The 18571-nt window shown below is 55.0% G+C and overlaps 1 protein-coding gene across 2 annotated transcripts in view; it reads left to right on the top strand.

Annotated features, from left to right (window-relative positions):
• Positions 1-1803: 1803 nt before the first annotated feature.
• TBC1D22A (TBC1 domain family member 22A) overlaps positions 1804-18571 on the top strand; it is a 336855-nt gene continuing 320087 nt past the window's right edge. For both annotated transcript variants that reach the window (XM_073882613.1, XM_025881542.2), the window contains exon 1: positions 1804-2008. In XM_073882613.1, the coding sequence (XP_073738714.1) occupies positions 1947-2008 (62 nt within the window). In that variant the 5' untranslated portion in view covers positions 1804-1946. The remainder of the gene's footprint in view (positions 2009-18571) is intronic.

The following is an 18571-nucleotide window of genomic DNA, read 5'->3' as shown; positions in this document are numbered from 1 at the left end:
GCTGACCCTTTGCTCAGTGGGTCCTGAAGCCTTCATCAATCTTGGTGTCAGTCTTGCTCCTTTCCCCAGGAGACTCGAGGCAGGAAGGCATCCTCAAGCTATAGGGACAACCCGTCTAAGATGCTGTAATTGCATCCAGCCAGTCACTAACTACTGTCCGTTATTTCTCTGTGAATTCTACTTCCACCATCCTCAGTCCTGCTGTCACCTCACTGATTCTTGCAATGAGCCAGAAGAGCTGCAGAGAACCCCTGAGGTCCCCAGTGATGTCCACAGGGGACCCCGGAGGCTGTTAGGAGCCAGTCTCTGAGGAGGATTTCTGAGGCCTCGGGGCTGTATATTGGGAAGAGGTCCCTGGGGCCTTCCTGAGCTGCACTAGGAGAGAAGCTCAGGAGACTGCCTGAGGCTGTGTGAGGAAGGAGTCCCTGAGGATCCACTGAAACTTTGAGAGATCTCTGGAGACACCCTGAGGCCACGTAAGGAAAGGATCCCGGACGAGGTCATCAGGCTGTGCAGCAAAGGAGCCCTGAGGATCGACTGAGGATATGTCAGCTGGGGATCACCAAGGACCCATTAAGGTCACCCCAGAGAGAAGATTCCTGGAGTTTCTGTGGTGACAAAAGGGGATCCCTGGAGAGTGCCCATGGTTGTCACTCATCCAACAAACATTTACAGAGGCAGAAGACATAGGCCCCGCAGAGCAGTATCTCACAAGCTACCTGTGGGCACAGATACAATCAAAACAGTCAGGTAAGCGTTGCAGGGTGGATACAAGGACCTGTGGAAAGGGTATAAAACTCAGTGTCCGAGAGGTGAGCGAGCCATTCTGCTCTTCCAGGAGGGCCAGCCTTTGGGGATGGTGGGCACACGGCCGACACACTGCATAGAGAGCACCTGGTGCAGTACCTTGGACGTGGCAAGAACTGCATCAATGCTACCTAACCGTAAGCGAGGAGGCATGGGCAAACTTAAACATACAGCCCGATTTCTGTTTCACAAGAGAACTGGCAGCGGTGTCAACGGACTCCCGAAAGTTAAACTGTACTGCAGGCTTGAACGCCAGGACCTGACTTCTCGGTCCAGGTCTGGGACAAAAGAGAAATCTGGCGCAAGCCGTGCATGTCACTTCACATCTTCCGTTGGCTACGTCAAATTAAAACAACAAACAACAAAACACCTAAACATAGGGTATTTTATTGAGTCTAATACACCCCAAGTATTATTTTATCCCGTAACCAATGCAGACTTATTCTTTTTAAAGATTTATTTGAGTGAGCTCTCGAGAGAGCACGCACGAGCGCAAGAGCACTAGCCGGGGAAGAGGCAGGGGGAGCGAGCAGCAGAGTCTCCCCGCCGCGCAGGGGGCCCGCCGCGGGGTGCGGCCCCAGGAGCCCGGGATCCTGGCCTGAGTCCAGGGCAGACGGCCGGCCGGCCGAGCCGCCCAGGCGCCCCACCGATTAGACTTACTCTGTCGCCGCTGTTTCAAGCCGACTCTTTGAAATCCCTGCCGGCGGCTTGCTGCGCCGGCTTCCGCGAGCACCCAGGCGCCACCCCCGCTCTGCCGACCCCTCCGCGGCCTCCTCGCGCCCCGGGCCCTCCCGTCGCCTCGCCCAGCAGCAAAGCATGGAGCCGGGCGTGCGCCCCAACCAGGCGCCGTCACGAGGACTCTGGCCGCCCAGGCCGCCGCCACACCACACTTCCTTCCCGGCGTCGCCCTTTAGTGACGTCCACAGCCGCGCCTTGCGTCAGGCGCGCCAGGGGCAGAGGCGGGACTTCCGGACGCGCGGAGGCACAACTTCCGGGGGGAGGCGGAAGAGCCTCTCGGCTCTAGGCTCGGGGAGTCCCGGGACCGCTGAGGAGCCACCGGGGTACAGGGAAAGGCCGCCGGGCCTGGCCGGCCGCACTCGAGGTGCCGGGGCCGCGGGTCTGAGGGATGAGGAGGGGCCATGGCCAGCGACGGGGCCAGGAAGCAGTTTTGGAAGCGCAGCAGCAGCAAAGTCCCGGGCAGGTGGGTGTGACGGAGGGGCCGGGTCGGGGTCAGGGGTCAGGGGTCAGGTGGGCACGTAGGCCCGCTGCGCTGCGGGGGGAGTCGGGGGTCTGGGGAGGGGTGACCTGGGCTGCGGGAGGGCCGCTGGGGACGCGAGGGGCGTTGGGGGAACGGGGGGCTCGAGCGCAGGGTCTGGGAGGTGACAGGGGCTGCACGGAGATCGAGGCTTGAAGGGACGAGGAGGAGCGGCCCGCGAGTTTTCCCGAGCCTGGCGGGCTCTCCTCTGCGAAACTTCTGGGCTCCCTGGGGAAGCCGAAGGGGACCGACTTGGGTGGCGCCGCGAGGAGTTCGGAGGAGTGCGGAAACTGGCCCCCTGGAGGGGCAGGCTGTGCTTGCTGGGCGGTGGCTTTCTACGCGGGGGCGTGGCGGTGTGGCCCCCTGGCACGGCCTTCTTGTCTCCCCTGTGGACGGCTGCTTTTGGCCTCGAGCTCGAGCATTTGCTCAAGTGGATTCGAGACTCCCTGTGAATTTCCCTGTATCCCACTTTCTGGCCTCAAAACCAACTCCTTTCTTGAGTCAGCAGCAGGAAGCAAATTAAGGAAAAAAAATTAAACAAAAAATGAAGTGCGGGCAGTGACCTGGGTGCACCTGGAAGCTGTTCAGCTCCAGAGTCCTGATCAGCGCGTCGCTGATCCCTGGCCAGGGCCCCGGGGAACGTGAAGACACACATGGACAGTGCCTAGGAGAAACAGTTGCTGGCGAACATCGATTAGAGAGAAACAGGTCAAGATGTCTAAACACGGTTTATTCTGTTTGTAAACTAATGTCTGAATCCTGAAAATTAGGAGTTGGGGTATTAAAATAAGTCCATGTAGAATCATTTATAAACACAGCTTATTCGTAAGTGTCGTATAAGAAACACTATGGGTGGAGCGGTAGAATTGTAAACCTCGGGGTTCCCTGTGTTGGGTCAGAAACATGCAGTTGTCAGGGTGGTTTGGGGAATTAGTAGGAGTGAGTTACTGCCGGCTCAGACACACTGACTTTGGAGGGGATCCCCAGGGGCGGCCAGAGATCCTGCTTCACGCCACAGGGTTGTGTGTGATTGAGGAAGAAAAGAGCTTTCTTCAAAACCAGTGTCAGCGTCCAAGGTGATGTGAAAATTCTGGAATGGCAGAGAGTAGGAGGTCCCAACAGTGAAAGAGACGGAGGCTCCAGAACCTAGACTCCGGGGCAGATGAGCCACATGGCAGTAGAACTTTCGTGTGTTGCCTTTAGGTCTTGAGATTTTGGTTCTTCCTCAGTCTAAATAAACTCTGATTCTAACCAACTGAGCTCTAAGAATAGTCGAGCTGCAGTATATGAAGTTACGATGGTGAATAAACATTTGGATTGAGGACTGTATCTCTTGGTAATTTGTCTTTGTATTGGATTCAGTGGCGCCCCCCCCCCCCCCATTCATGTCTATCTGGAAACCTGTGAGTGTGACCTTATTGGGACATAGCATCTTTGCAGATATAATTCAGTTAAAATGAGGTCATACTGGGTTAGGGTGAGCGCTAGTCCAGCGACTGGTATCTTTAAAAGAAGAGGGAAATTTGGACACAGAGAGATAGACATGGGGAAGACATGTGAAGACAGAGGCAGAGGTTGGAGCCATGTGCTCACAGGCCCAGGAATGCCAAAGATTGCAGGCAACCCATGGAAGCTAGAAGAGGCAAGGAAGGGTCCTTCCCTCAAGACTTCAGAGAGAGTATGGCCCTGCCAGCACCTTCATTTTGGACCCCAAGCCTCCCGAACTGTGAGAGGATCAATTTCTGTCGTGTTAGGATGGCCACGGGAAGCTAATGTGGTCTCCAGCTTTTTTCTGTGAGGTTCTGTGTCACCAACGACAGACTTCCGTTTCCCTCTGATTTTGGTGCTGTGCGTGTCTTAGGCGTTTTTGAGAGCAGCTCCCTTGTCGGATTTCCAGAGTTGGAGTGGAGTCTGGCAGAGCTGCCGGAGGCTGCCACTGCAGAGGGCAGGGCACAGAGGAGAGGGTGGGCCCACTGGAGAGGCCTGCCCAGCGACCTGTGCCCCGCGCCTCCAGGCCTGGCTCTGACGGTGCTTCTGTTCAGGCAACAGGAGGGGTCGCGAAGCTATGCCCTTTTGCCCATCAGTAGCTCACCTTCCTGTGCTGATCACTTGTCACACGCTTAGTCCTTACCTGCGCAGGCACAGAGCTGGCAGAGTTCCTGGCCGGTTTCCTGCAGCTCTGCCCTTTCAGTGCTGCCCAGGATTGTCTCACTCTTCGAGTGTGGACATCAGCCCAAGGAAACGCAAAGGAGGAAGAACAGACTCACCCCAGAAGACAGAACTGTTAAGGGGTCTTTTATACAGCGTAGCCCTTAGTAGTTCCTTAGTGATCATTCACTCATCACAGGTCCTTGTGACAATAACGGCAGATAGTCACTGAGCTTTTACTGTTTGCCAGGCCCCATTCTTGGTGCCCAGCGAGTGTTGCGTCTCCCTAGTGTTTCAGAGTTACAAAACAACGCGCTGTCCTCCAGCTGACACTCCCTCAGGTAGGCTCGGGTTAAGGCCCTTGCGTGTTTCCCCTGAAATGCCATGTGGAGAAGCATAGGAAGGCCCTTTATAACCTGACCCCTGCCCAATTCTTGAGCCACGTCTCCCACCCCTCCTTCCTTTGAACATTGCCCTCAGTGGTACTGACGGACTTGCGGGCTCCTTGGTGTCCATGCTGTGTGATACCTCTGTCAATTTCGTGCTCTCAGAGCCGACCAGAATGTTGTTTGCCTCCCTCTCCTCCCCTTTGCCTGGCTTATTTTATTTTTTATTTTCAAAGTTCACCTCCAGTGCACCTCCTTATAAAGCCTTGTGTGTTTTCCTGAAGTCTGGACTAAAGTACCCTTTTGTGCATCAAACTCAGCATTGTTGGTATGTGCTTGTTTTCTTCTCCAGACCGTGAGCTCTGCTTTCGGTAGCGTGTCTTCCTCCCCTTTGCATTGTTAGTGCTGATAAATGGTGATTGATTCAGACTGCCTTCCAGATTAACCCGGAGGCAGTAAGTGATTTGGCCAGGGTCTCACACTGCATGAGAGGTGGTCTTGCCAGTAGGCCCCCCCCCCCCCCCGTCCTCTATTCATGTTGGTCCTTAGGTTGTCTATTTGGCTGGGACTTTCTTAGAAATTTCTGAATGAAGCAGGATGTGTGATATGGTGGAAGCACCTCTGACTTGGCTCTGTGGTCTGGGTTTCAGCCTTTTTTTTTTTTTTTCTGTTAATCTCTGTGTGACTTTCACCAGGTCATGTCACCCCTGGGGACATCAGTTTCTGCCAGTGTAACCTGATGAAGCTGGATGAGACCTTAAGTGGCTGGGATCTCCAGGCACGTATTTGTTTGGTCTGGTCCGATTCTCTTTGATGAGCACGAGAGAAGGCCTCTTGGAGCAGCTTTGAGAGTTTGAAAATTTATTCATTCACTAGATATTTGTTTAACCAACACTTGGTGCGAATAACAGTTCCAGGGGCTAGAGATACACCAGTGAACAAAACAGATCAGAACCAGTGCTGTCTCAGAGCTTACAGCGGAGCTGGAGGGGCAGAGAATATAGACCATGACTGAGTGAAGAAGAGAGTTACCCCTGAGAAGGTGGGAACTGTTACCCTGTTATTGAAACCTTAAGCAGAGATTTGGAATTGGGAGACATGTGGAGTGGGGAGGATTTCCTGGTGATCAGGTGGCCAGAGAAGGTCTCGCAGAGGAGGTAACATTGGAGCAAGACTCACAGGACGTGAGCGAACAGGCCCCCTGGGTGGCTGGGAGGACAGTGGTCTGGGCGGACAGCGGTCTGGGCAGAGGGCCAGTGGAAGGCTGTGGTCGGGAGCAACAGCGGTGTGCTTGAGAAGAGCAGGGTGCCGGGTGACTGGAGCTGAGGGAGGAGGAGAGAGTCCTGGGGCACAAGGTCTGGAAGCTGGTGGGGGCGGTCCTCGTGGTCACAGTGGAAAGACGTGGGCTTTCTGTCTCTTACTCTGATGGGGGAACGCTTTGGAGGGTCTTGGCAGAGGTGTGGCGGGATCCCTTTGCCCTCCGGGTGGGTGGTCGGTTAGGGGCTGGGAGGGAAGGGCGGAAGCAGGGAGCCCGGTTCGGAGGCTGTGGTGAACATCCAGGTGAGAGAGGGTGGTGGCGTCGCAAGAATCACAGGGTGGGTGGTGGGGGTCATGCCGGTTCAGTCTGTGACTCTCTGGGGCCGGTTCTTTCTTGGGCCAGTGACTCACTTGGCTCCCGAGGGGCGGTTGCCCTCTGCAGTTGTGGGTGGCACTCTTGCCACACTTAGCTGTCAGTGGCAGGACGAAGTCACCGCCCACTGCGGGTGCGAGCGCAGGCAGCCCTCCAGCGTGGGTCCGCCGTGGCCGCGAGCTCTGTGCACAGGAGGCTGTGCGGGCAGTGGGGCCTGTGCAGGGCGACATTTGTGAGCGGGATGGCGGCAAGAAGGGCCCAGATTGAATCCGGCAGGGCTGTGGGTGCTTGGGGTGGCGCTGGAGGGGAAGACAGCTCACAGTGTTGTGGCTCCGACAGCTCTCAGCTTCCAGCGGTCACAGCCCGAGGAGTCTCCGAGCCAGTGAGACATCAGCTCCACCATCATCTTAACAGGCCGCCATCACTCATCAGCTGAGGGGAGGACTTGTTGGGGGGCAGTTCATTCATTCAGAACGTACTCTGTGTGCCAGGTCCCGTGCTGAATGCTGAGCCAAGAGATGGGGCTCTCAGAGGCTGCTGGGGTGAGGGAGACAGTAAGCACATTGGTATGTGCTTCGAAGGTCATCATCTGGGGGCGTTGGCAGAAGCACAGGACCCTGCGTCAGTGGAAGGCCATGCCCTTCCAGAAGAGGTCATGCCTGACCTGAGACCTGGAGATGGAGAGGGAGCCAGCTTGCAGAGATGCGCAGATGCGGAGATGCAGGGTGGGCGTCAGAGCAGTCCTGGCAGGGGAAGGGTGCCACAGGGACCCCGGGGCTGGAGAGGGGGACGGCAGGGTGGGGAGGCTTGTGAGAAGAGGGGTGGGAGGCGGGCAGGGCTCGGAAGGCCACAGAAAAGAGTCGCGACAAAGCACTGAAGGGTGGCGATCACCAGGGTTCTGGCCAGAGGGACGGGGTGTGCTTGCAGAATAATGACCCCCAAAGATGTCCGCGCCCTTATCCCTGGAACCTGGAACCAGGCCACATGGCAAAGGAGAGTGAAAGGTGTAGATCCGCTGACCCTGAGAGGGTACCTTGTCCTGGGTGGCCTGCTGGGTCCCGTGGAATGGAGTGAGCACGTAGAAGTGGTCAGAGTCGACAGCAGATGAACACTGGTCTGCTATCGCTGGCTCTGAAAGTGGAGGAAGGGGCCACGAGCAGGGGGGTGTGCTGGCCTTCTGCTTACAGCCGGCGGGGGCCGCGGTCCTGCCACCGCGGGAAACTGAATTCTGCCAGCAGCCTGAATGAGCCGGCCGTGGACTCTCCCCAGAGCGTCCAGAAATGAATGCAGTGGCCAGCACCTAGACTTTAGTCCTGTGAGAACTGCCTTGGACTTCTGACCTCCAGACTTTAAGATAATAAGGGTGGTTTAGGCTGTGTGTGTGGCAGACTGTTAGAGCAGCCACAGAAAAACCCTGAAGTGGGAGGAGGAAGGTTGGAGAAATGTGCGGGAGGGATGTCGGATGGGAAGGGTTGTGGGTAGCCCTCCGCACCTGACCCTGCCGGAGTCTTGCCCTTGAATGTGGACAGGGCACCTGTATCCGTCTTCCCGGGTGCGCTGGCCCCTCACCGCCCACCTCTGCAAAGTGCATTTAGTCCCGAAGGACTGGAACAGCACTGGGAGGGCTCTTCCTCGTGTCTCCTTGGGTCCAGGAACCAGGTGGAGGCCCTGCCTCTTTTCCCAGAAGCTTGGATCTGCTGCCCTGACCAGCTTGCTCTTGTGTTTTCAGAAACCTGTTTGTTTCCTTGCTTGTATTTTTGAAGTGGCTGTTTGGACGGAGTGCCTGTTGATTCTTCTCTCCCCGTGTTGCGAGGAGCCCGGGAGTCTCTCGAGTGGGTCTTTGTGTCCTGTGTGAGTGGGTTTCTCCGGGCTCCGTCTGTAAGTGGAGTTGGTCTTACTGTGCCGGCGCCTTGGAAGCACCGGGGGTGGGGGGTGGGGGTGGTTTGCTATGCACACAGTTCCTTTTGCTTGTTTGTTTCCTGGTGGTCCTGTTTCATGTTACTAAATGCCTTTTTAGCTGGTCTGGAAATATTTTGAAAATAAACTTAATGAGAATCATGTTTTTTCTCTTTTACATATTTGTCTAATGTAGCAAGTCTAGACTCTTATGGGTTAATCTTAAGTGAGGACAGAAATGATTAAAATAAATCCCTGATGATTTTGATTAAACTTTTGTTTTTTTAAACTGAGAGCAGGAGGAAGTTATTCCATTGCCCGAGTGCTGTGAAGGTGCGGTCGGAGGTCATGGGTGGGAACGAGTTGAAGTGCCCTGGGAGCCTACGTCTGTTTTTCTGTTTCCCAGACTGCCCTGGGCTGGCCCTGCCTGCGAGCAGCATGGAGGAGGACAGTGACGCAGTGACTGGGGCCAGTATGGGACACCCGCCCCTCCCCGGCCTTTCCAGCAACTCCGTCTCTAACCGCTCCTCAGCTTCCTTGTGCTCGGACACGCGCAGTGTGGAGTCTGGCCCTGCAGGCCGTTCGGGGTGCAGCACGGGTCTGCCTGGGGGCTCCTGCAGACAGCCGGGCGTCGGGATGGCCCTGTGCCGGGCCCTGGGAGCGCGGACAATGCCGAGCGAGGCAGCGTTTTGTGCCACACCCCGGACGAGACACCGTGGGCCTTGTTGTGACACTGCGCACTCGTGACTGCTTCTCTCCTGCCAGGGTCCTGACACGCGGCGTGCCATCGGCCCTCCCTGCGGCCGGGGGTTTGCAGACCCGGAAGTCTGGGCTGCGGGCGGGTGGCCAAGCTGGCCCCCGGGAGGGGGAGCTGGCTCCCACTGCTGCCCCCTGGGCTCGGCCCTTGCCCGGCTCCTCTGGCCTGGGGGTCGGGAACCTGGTTCCTGTGCACTCGGATTTGCGCAGCGTGGGGGTTCTTCAGGAGGAGAGGAACAGCTTCTTCTAACTTCACCCTGACCAGAGGCAGAGGGGTTGGGAGGCCCAGAGGGAACGGGGCAGCCTGGGTTCTTCCCATCTGTGGGGCCCTGGGCTTGGGGGACTTTCATTTTGAGTATCCCTAGTCTTTCTGTTCCCCCATTCTGAAATGCTGTTTCCTCTTTTCTGGGGATTAACATGGAAAAATCCAGCCCGAGTACCGAGGGTCACAGAGGTAGGTGCCTGCGGTCGCCAGTGGTTAGAACAGTGTGGACTGCCTGCAGTCACGTGAATTACGGGCTGCAGGTGCTGTCGCTGTGGCTTGCACAGCCAGCCGGGGAGCACGCTCACCAGGCCCCGTGGCAGTGCTGCCTGCGTGTGCTCCCGTCTGCACAGAGCTCGCGCCTGTCCCGGGCCTGCGGCTCCTACGCGAGTGAGCCTCCTCTGAGCCCAGGCGTGCCAGTTCAGGGCAGAGCCGTACATTTCTGGATCCCCGACGGCATTAGCTCTGTTCGCTGGGGCCCCTTCTGGGTGTTCTTGCCCGTCCTGGCGTCCATCCTCTGGGGGTCTGGAGTTCGCCGGCACTGGTGTGTGCCCACTGCCCCGGCTGGCATGTCTGTCATCTGCTGTCTTCCTTCTCACACAGCCTCTGCACTTGAGCTTGGCCACGCTGCTGGTGGCCAGCCCCCCTCTATACGCTTCTTAAATGTGCCATGGAGCAGCTCTCCACCTGTTCCCGCATATACCTTGCTCCAGTTTTGAAATGACCCTTCTTTCAGTGAACCTTTGTACTAAACTAAAAGAATAAGGCTTGCTGGCTCTAAGGCTTATGCCCAGGGGAGACAAAGAGCGCTTAATTCCTGTCTTCTGGATGAGCTCCTGATCCTTCATGGAAAGCCCTCCGCAGGGTGACTGGGATTGTCCCAGGGCATTGGGCATGATGTATGTGGAGAGCAGGGCAAAGGGCAGGGTCTTGGAAAGGGGACGGGTCCCTCGGCGCCACTGCAAACATTGGAGGCAGGGGGCAGTCCGCTTGAGGGTGTTGATACATGGGCTTCTCTTGCTTGTCCAGTGAACTTGTTTGCAGGTGGTGAGGCCAGCCAGTTGGTGGGACAATGTGTTGTGCTGCTGGAGTGGGGACCTAAAGGGGGCGTCTGGACGTGCTGCTTTCAGAATTCAGCCCGGCTCTGGGAGGAGAAAAGCTTTAAGTATTTGTGATGGTATTTTCCTCCTCCTGTCGGGGGTGCTGGGCAGTTTGATGGGGTGGGGAAGGAGCACATAAGCCCGCCTCCGCCGACGGTAGCCGGCAGCCGTCTGCCCGGCGAGCTGGTAGTGCCAGTCATTCTTTGACGCTGGCCGCCGTGGCGTGGGACGGCCCATGAGGACGTGGTGGCTCTGGGCCCCATTTTGTTTTCTTGTTAGGATTGTGCTCTTTCTTGGATTAGCTTTCTGTTCCAAAACCACTCACTAGAGCTGTCGTGGCATTTTATTTCCGGACCAAATGTGGCTTCAGGGACCGGCCTGATTTTCAGTGGCTCTGCTGGGATGGGTCAGGCAAGGGAAATGCAGGAGCCGATCAGAGGGCGCTCTCCTTCTGTCGGGTTCTGAGAGAATGTGCTCTCTCCTGTGGAACTTAACTCCTTCACTTGTAAAAGGCTCAATCCTTCAAATATTTGTATAACAGGGAAGCATTAAATGTCTCAAGTATTTATTGGACGCCTTCTGTGTGCACACCAGGTCCTAAAGTTTGCTGGCACGACCCTGCAGGTCCGTCCGGGGGTGGGGGGGCGCTCCCAGTTCCTGGGGCAGTGTGGGCGAGGGGAGGGAGATGCTGGTGGAGGGTGGAGGTGACCTCAAACTGGACCTCGAAGGACCGTCCCTTCCTATAGGTCCGTACTTGGTTGTGGGGGTGTTCTGTAGACAGGGCCCGGGGCTGGCCTGTGTGGCAGCGGGGTGGCTGAAGGAAGGCACGGCTGAGGAAAAGGTGAACAGGGGAGAAGAGCGTTGCTAGCGGGGACCTGACCGAGGGGGCTGGGCCTTCAGATGGGGTGGGCTGGAGGCCAGCGCTGGCCCCAAGCGGGGCCACAACAGCTCTAGTGAGTGGTTTTGGAACAGAAAGCTAATCCAAGAGAGAAACAGGGAAGGTTCCAGTTGTTCCCCAAGGGCGACAGGAAGACCTTGCAGACTTTGAGCTGGGGAGTGAAGCTGTCCCCTGACTGGCAGAGCTGAGACCAGAACCGGAGGCAGCCGCGTGGGACAGTGACAGAGGGGAGGGTGGAGACGTGGGAAGTGGTTCAGGGTTTAGGAGGACGTGGGGATCGGCTGAACGTGGGTGGCGTGCTTCAGGGAGGAGGGGAGGGGGGCCCTTGGGCTCCTGGATTGCCATTCATGGAGATTAGGTCATGGAAGGAGTTGGTGACCTGGTCGGGAGGAGAGACCGAGCCCCGATCCCGGGTGGTGGAGATAGCAGGTGGGTTTTCGATGCTACAGACATGGGCGGCCCAGGAAGGCCAGGAGCTGCTGGTGGCAGAGGGTGTGGGGGGGTGCAGGAGGCAGGGTGCACTCGTTGGTCTTCTGCCTGATCCGGGGGGGTTGTCCCGGGGCTGGACACTGTGAGAAGTGGGCATGAGGTGCGGCAACTGGGGCAGAGCTGACTTCTGTAGTGGACCCATTAATTGAGGTGGGGAGCATGTGGCTGAGGTGCCGGTGGTGCCCCAGAGGCAGCTGTTTGAGAACTCTTTACCTAGAGATGGTCAGGAGCATCAGGAGAGAGCGTGGTTTCCCGTAAAGTGGGAAGAAGGCAGGGTTGGGGCCTCGGCTGTGGGGTGTGGAGGTCGGGAATGTGTAGAAGAGTCTGAGGAGCCCCCGGACAGGCCGGCAGGAAAGGGGGTGCGGTGGCATGGGGGATGGAGAGCAGGGTCTGGGCGAGGTGCGTCTGGAGGCCAGACGAGGGCAGGAGGATTGAGGGAAGATGGGACTCGGGGGTGGCTGGCCACCAGGCTCTACACTTTCCCTGCTAATTCCAAAGCCTTCTTCTACTCATCATGTCTTCTGTTTTCCGTAATACACACCCATCACTTTTGTTTAGGTTGGGAGGTCTCGTGGACGTAGAACATTGTATGAGTTTTGGGCGACAGTGTAATGATTTGCTATGTGTGTATCTTGTGAGATGATCACCACAGCCCGTCCTTAACCTCTGTCACCACACGAGGTTCAGATTGTTTTTCTTCTGATAAGAACTTGTAAGGTCTTCTCTCTTGGCTGCTGTCAAGTCTGCGACACCATGTTATTAACTGTAGTCCGCGTGCTGCACACATCACTTCCCCAGGACTTATTTAAGTTTGTGTCTCCTGCCCACCTTCACCCTTTTGCATACCTCCCCCCACATCGGACAGCCACCAGGCTGTCCCCTGTATCTGTGAGTTCACACGTTCCTCTTCTCATGTGGAGGAACTCTTTATTGTAAACATGCTCATTTCCAAGATCTATTTCAGGAGACTGTCCGTGGAGCAACCTGCTGATCGACGCAACAACTGCCCGAGTCTCTGCTGGGTTCTGGGGTCCCAAGGAGCATGACAGGAGACAAATCCTGTCCCTTTCATGGGGAGCTCTGGCCCCATGGGGACACTAGACGGCCAAGAGTGTGTGGGACAGGCTGAGTGTCAATGCCGGGTGGGGTGGCGCGGCTGTCATTGCTGGGACAGCTCGAGAGATGCTCCGCTCTGGGTCCGTGGGGCCACATGTGCCTGTAGCTGGCTCCACGGGGTCGAGAGTTCCAGACTCTGCTGTGGGCGGAGGGACGATGGAATTGTTTGCTGTGGTGATAATGGTGTTTCATGCATTTTCCTCTGAAGCCCTCTAAAGTTAATTTCCTTGGAAAACTTACTTCTGAATATTTTATAAACCTGGGGAACATCGCTGTGTTTTAGAGCGAGCCTAATGGTAAATCAGTCGCTAATTGAGTTCATATTTCAGAAAAGCCCTGTTGAGCGCAGAGGGGGCACAGCATGGTGTGTGAGCCCGGCCGGGGAGGCTGGTGGCCGGGGAGGTGATGGCCGCGGCAGGGGCTCCCGACCTCCCCTCTGATGCCCCGCGCCCGAGCTGCGGGCGAGCACGTCATCCTAAATGCCGGCATTGTTTCTTGGTTTACGTTCAGATGCTTAGGACATTTCTTTTCCATACTTTTCCTTCCTCTCACGCTTCATTGTGTCAGGGCTGCTTTCACCCCGGCTACTCCAGCCTTTCACCGAGGAACAGAGAGCCGTTCTGGTTCCCGGCTTGTCAGTTTTGTTGCCAAGCCAGGGCCTTGGCGGCGGGGGCTCCTAGTTAAACCAGAGACCTGTTTGCCAGGACGCGCAGGAGAGAATCGCCCTCTTGCTTCTCCCACTGCTCTGCTCACCTGTGTTCAGATGATCGTCCGCCATCGTGGGAACCGGGGGGTCGGGGGGGACTGTCCCTGTGTCCCTGGCTCCCTGGCGTCTCTCCAGCTCCGGTGTCGGCCTGGCCTGCGGCAGGTGCTCAGCCAGTGTCTGCCAAATGAAGGGTGCTCTCCAAGGGGGACCAGGCTTGACCACTTGGCCGTCCACAAGTGGGCCCTCAGACGGCCTTAGATTCTGGTTTTTATTACACTTTCCCTGCCCCGAGTTGTAAAGGTGGTGGAGCAGCGTCCTGAGGAGCCAGTGGTGATTGGTCAGGGGCCCCTGTCTCTCTTCTTTGGGCCTCCCCCAGCTGACCTGTGTCTCCAGCCTGTCCTCACCTGTGACCCCTCTGCCTGGGGGCGCCCCTCGCTCCCACCTCCTGCTTGCGGTGAATCTCAGCTTCACTGTCTCTGTCGCCTGCCTTCCCCTTCCTGGTTGGGGCGTTGCAGGGGTGGCTCCCCGTGCCTCATGCAGGAGGGGTGTGCTCTGTTGAGAACTCAGGGGCTGTCGTTGGGGGGTCCTCTTCTGGGCGCCATCCTGGGGGCATCTCTCCACCTGCCCGTCCCTGGCCTGCCCTGTGCGGTGCGGTCCTTGGTCTGGGTGCCTCCCTCTCATCTGGATAGGAACTTCTCTGGGGCCGCAGGGTTGGGTCCTTGATGCATCGTGAGTTCTCATGCATTTGTTCTTCCATCTGAGAGTCCTTCCCAGCCGCCCAGTTGTGTGGTCTCTAACGCTCTACACTGTACATACTATATACAGGATGGCGACCCGCCCGCCCAGAAAATGTAGCTGTGGTCCCCACTGTTGGCCTGCTGGTAACCAATGAATCCTTCTGAAGTTTCATGGTCTTAGTTTAGGGGGTGATATCATGTCTGTCCTTTTCACTTGAAGCTACTAAAATGTTTTGTTCTGTGCTGGTGGCATTAGGGACTTTTGTTGTTCAGTGCTGCAGAGGTAGACTCGGACCTGTTTAAAGATCAGCCGGGTGGCTGGTGCAGAAGGGCTGCCTTGCTTCAGCCTTCGCTCCCCATGGCACAGCCACCTTCCTGGATAGCCGGTCAGGGAGGAGAGCCTCCTGCGTCTTCCGCCCGCCCGCCCTCCCTCCCTCCTTCCTCCCTTCCTTTCAGCAACTTTGTGGAGACGTCATTTACATATCCTCTATTTCACCCACTTAAAGTGTACAGTTCCGTGTTTTTTGTCTGTCTGTGGAGCTGGACGATCATCACCATAGTCAATTTTAGAGCATTTGCCTCACCAGCCGTGACTCCCCACTCCCTCCTCCCCAGCCCCTGGCTGCCGCTCACCTGCCTTCTGGTTCTGTAGACCTGCTTCTTCTGGACATTTGCTTATTCATGTGTGTGGGATCATACGAATGTGGTCTTCGTGACTGGTTCCTTTCACTGAGCGTGACGTGTCCAGGCTTCGTCCGTGTGGGAGCGGCTGTCAGCCCTTCATTCCTTGTCGTAAGCTGACAGTATGTTCCAGCATGTGCCCGGGTCGCCCGCTGATGGGCCTCGGGACTGTCCCCACACTCGGGCTCTTCAGCCTTGAAGCCGCCGCTTTTCCTGGAGCCGGCGTCCTCGCCTCCCTCACCCGTCCGCTCCCATCCTGTTCTCAGTTTGTTTTCATCGCCGTCATGCGCTGGGAGTTTTGACCACTTGTGTATGTATCCGACGTGATAGATAGTTTCATTTTCTCGTTTTAAAAAACTTTGTGTAAATGACATCATACTGTGCATATTCAAGTTACTCTTCGGTGGTAGGCTTATACGTTTACCGATCTTGGCTCTTGCAGTTCCTTCGTTTTTATTGTGGTTATATGTGTATGTTCCAGTTTGTTTATTTGTTATTCAGTTGATAATGGACAAAGGGATAATGTGAATTCATTCTTCAGTTGATAATGGATAAAGGTTTTTCTTAAATTTTTTTTTCTTTTTAGCATTAGCGACATCGCTGAGCCTGCCTCCTGTGTCCTTACGCGAGGGTTTTTCCCGGTGTGTGCCTAGAAGTGGCATTATGTCTTGTGTATCTGCTTTTCGTGAGGAATCACTGGGGTCCTCTTTAAAGCAATTAAAGAATTGCTGTGGTGTTTTTAAGCAGTACAATTTATTAAAAAGTTTATTGGTGAACATATTTTTTAAAGAATGATTTCATTATGTGGAATGAGGTAGGTATGTTAGTTGCCACTTATTCTTTTAAAATGGCTTTAGCTGAAGCCTGTTTTTCTTTTTAGCTATGCAAGACCGATAAAAATGCAATTTTAATAAGATAAAGTGAGATGCCTTTTAGTCTGAGCTTGAACTTTGCTGGAACATTTTCTACTCGATAAACACAAGTGGTGTGCCCATGAAGAATTAATGCGTTGGTGCTGTCCTGGGAGGGAAGGGGCCCGCAGTGTGCGGTAACACGGCAAGACCTGTGGAAATGCCTTGCACGTAGAGGGTAGAGACCCACTGCCTGCTGGTTTTGAGCCATATTCGTGTACTGAGACATAAGGGAAGGGTGCAAGCCAACAAGGTAGGTGCATAATACTGGTGAGTGCTGTCTGTAGGTCACTTGGCGGTAGTCAAGCTGCTGCCATTTATGGCTGTCTCATTTCTTACACGTTCTTATTCCCATTTCGGGGATGAGGAAGCTAAAGCCTAGAGCAGTTCCCAGGCCCTTTGGTTCTTAAAACAGGAAACCTTCTACCAAGGTCAGGGAAGCCTCCAAGAGATTTCTGGAAAGGGACCACGTCAGAGGGGTTGTGCATGACCTCCATGGGCTGATACTTTTTCTTTCCAACAACAACAACAAACCCCCAAACCCTCCTGGATTCTGTGGGTCAGACTGGTCACTTTGGGGATGCGCGCGTCTCTGTTCCATGGTGTCACTGGGAAGATTCAGAGGCTGGGAGGGAAATCAGAAGAAGGCTGGTGACTCATGCCTGTCGAGGTTGGTGCCGGCCATCATCAGCTGGGACCCCCCCCCCCCCGAAGCTGTTGGTTCCAGTGCTTACATGTGGGCTTCTTCAAAGCCTGGTGGCTGGGTTCCAAGAGAGAACCCGAGAGAACCAGGTGGAAACCGTGCTGCCTTTAAAACTTACATCTTCACTGAGACTCACATATGAGAATAGTTCACCCGTTAAAATTCACGGACAACACCATTCCCTCGTTTAAGGGGTGAAAGTCAGCGGGACTGCGGTGTATCCACAGACTTAGCTCACCATCACCACAGTCAATGTTAAGAATATGTTTGTCCCCTCAGGAAGAAGCCCTGTAGGCTTTTGCTGTCACCCCAGTCTCCCATCCTCCACCCCGAGCAACCACTAGTCTCCCTTCTATCTCCCTTCTAGACATTTCATGTTGGCGGGATCATAGAACAGGTGTTTTTTAATGACTGGCTTCCCACGCATAGCGTGATCAAGGTTCTTCCGGGTTGTAGCGTGAGCCAGCACTTTTATTTTCTAGCTGATGACTATTCCATTGAATAATATTTCAGTTTACCGTGTTTTTGTTCTCCAAGAACATTATAAATGCCAATTCATTTTTTTAATTTTTTTGGTAAACTTAAAGGTTCTTGCGAGTTTGGAGTCCAGTGTGCTTGTCTTTGCCTGCCTGATACTCCTCACAACCCCCGTCACAAAGTGGGGGCTATCAAATGTCTGCTTAATTTTGCTGAAACATTTTAGTTTAAAAGGGAACATTTTCTGTAATTAAAATGTTGTGCCACAGGCACAGGCATGGAGGAACGAATGGAAAACTGAAAAAATGCCCCAGTATAGAATAATCTCCTGCGTATTGAAGACAGTGTCCGTAAAAGCGTAGGGAATAGGTTGGGTTTTTAACCAATGTCATTGGAGCAGTGGGTTATTTTTTTAAAAAAGCTTTCTACAGTCTGTAGCAAAATAAAGTAAATTTTAGGTGACTCAAAACTTAAGGGTAAAAAATAAAAGCACACAAGTGTGGAACTAGGACACAGTTGGAGATTTACACCATCTCAGTAGGTCGGCTGGGCTGAATGTTCGTGTGCTCCCAAGCCCCACAGGAAGCCCTAACCACCAAACTGAGGGTGTTAGGAGGCGGGGGCTTTGGGGAGGTGAGGGGCTCCTGAGGCTGGAGTCCCCTGTGGTGGCACTAGGGCCTTTATAAGAGGTCTCTTTGTAAAAGAGACCCCAGAGAGCTTCCCTGCCTCTTCCGCTGGGTGAGGATGCAGCAGGAGGCAGCAGCTGAGGCCCTCACCAGATACCAAATCTGCCAGCACCTTGATCTTGGACTTCCAGCCTCCAGAACTGTAGGGAATAAATGTCTTTGTTTATAAGCTGCCCCGTGCGTGGTATTTTTGTTATAGCAGCCGGGATGGACTAAGACAGTTGGGGGTGGGCCGTTTTGAGTAGAGTCCTCAGAGGAGAGCCCCGTGTAATGCATAAAAGTGAGGTTGATTTAACCACAGAGACCTTTAAGCTTCCATAAGCCAGGAAGATGGCTTTGTCACCTGTCTGTCACCATTCTGTTCTCTTTTGGTTTTCTGTTGCTGCTGTAACAAATCAGCATAACCCTCTTGGCGTATAATACACACTTGCTTTCTTAGAGTTCTGGAGGTCAGAAGTCTGACGTGGGTCTTGCTGGGCTAGGATGAAGGTGTTGGCAGGGCTGCAGTACCTCCCGAGGCCCATGCTCTTTCTCATCTCTCTGCTGTCCCCGTGTTCTCGGGGGGTTGATATCTCCTGCTCATTCCTCATGGTGGCAAGAAGGCTGGGCAACCTCTAGACCTCACACGTGTGTTCCAGCAGATGAGGAAGGGCCCACACTGCTGGTGACTTGAGCTGCACTGGGTCACAGGGCCTCCCCTGGCTGGATGCCCCCTGCCGAGGAAGGGGTGCGGGTGCGGCCACTCAGTGGACCACCCTGGTGTCTGCCACGGGGGCTGTTTTGTTTCCATCTGTTTTCCAAGTTTACTCTGATGAGCAGAAGACTTTATTTTTAAATTTATTTTTTATTTTTTTTTTAAAAGATTTTACTTAAGAGAGACAAAGCGTGCGAGCGGGGGGCAGCAGAGGGAGAGGGAGAAGCAGGCTC

Source organism: Callorhinus ursinus, unplaced genomic scaffold (assembly GCF_003265705.2).
Source record: "Callorhinus ursinus isolate GAN/ISIS: 27379988/994484 unplaced genomic scaffold, GSC_fseal_2.0 scaffold48, whole genome shotgun sequence".
NCBI lineage: Eukaryota > Metazoa > Chordata > Mammalia > Carnivora > Otariidae > Callorhinus > Callorhinus ursinus.
Note: the sequence above shows the minus strand (reverse complement) of the source record. Positions and strands in the feature narration are given on the sequence as shown.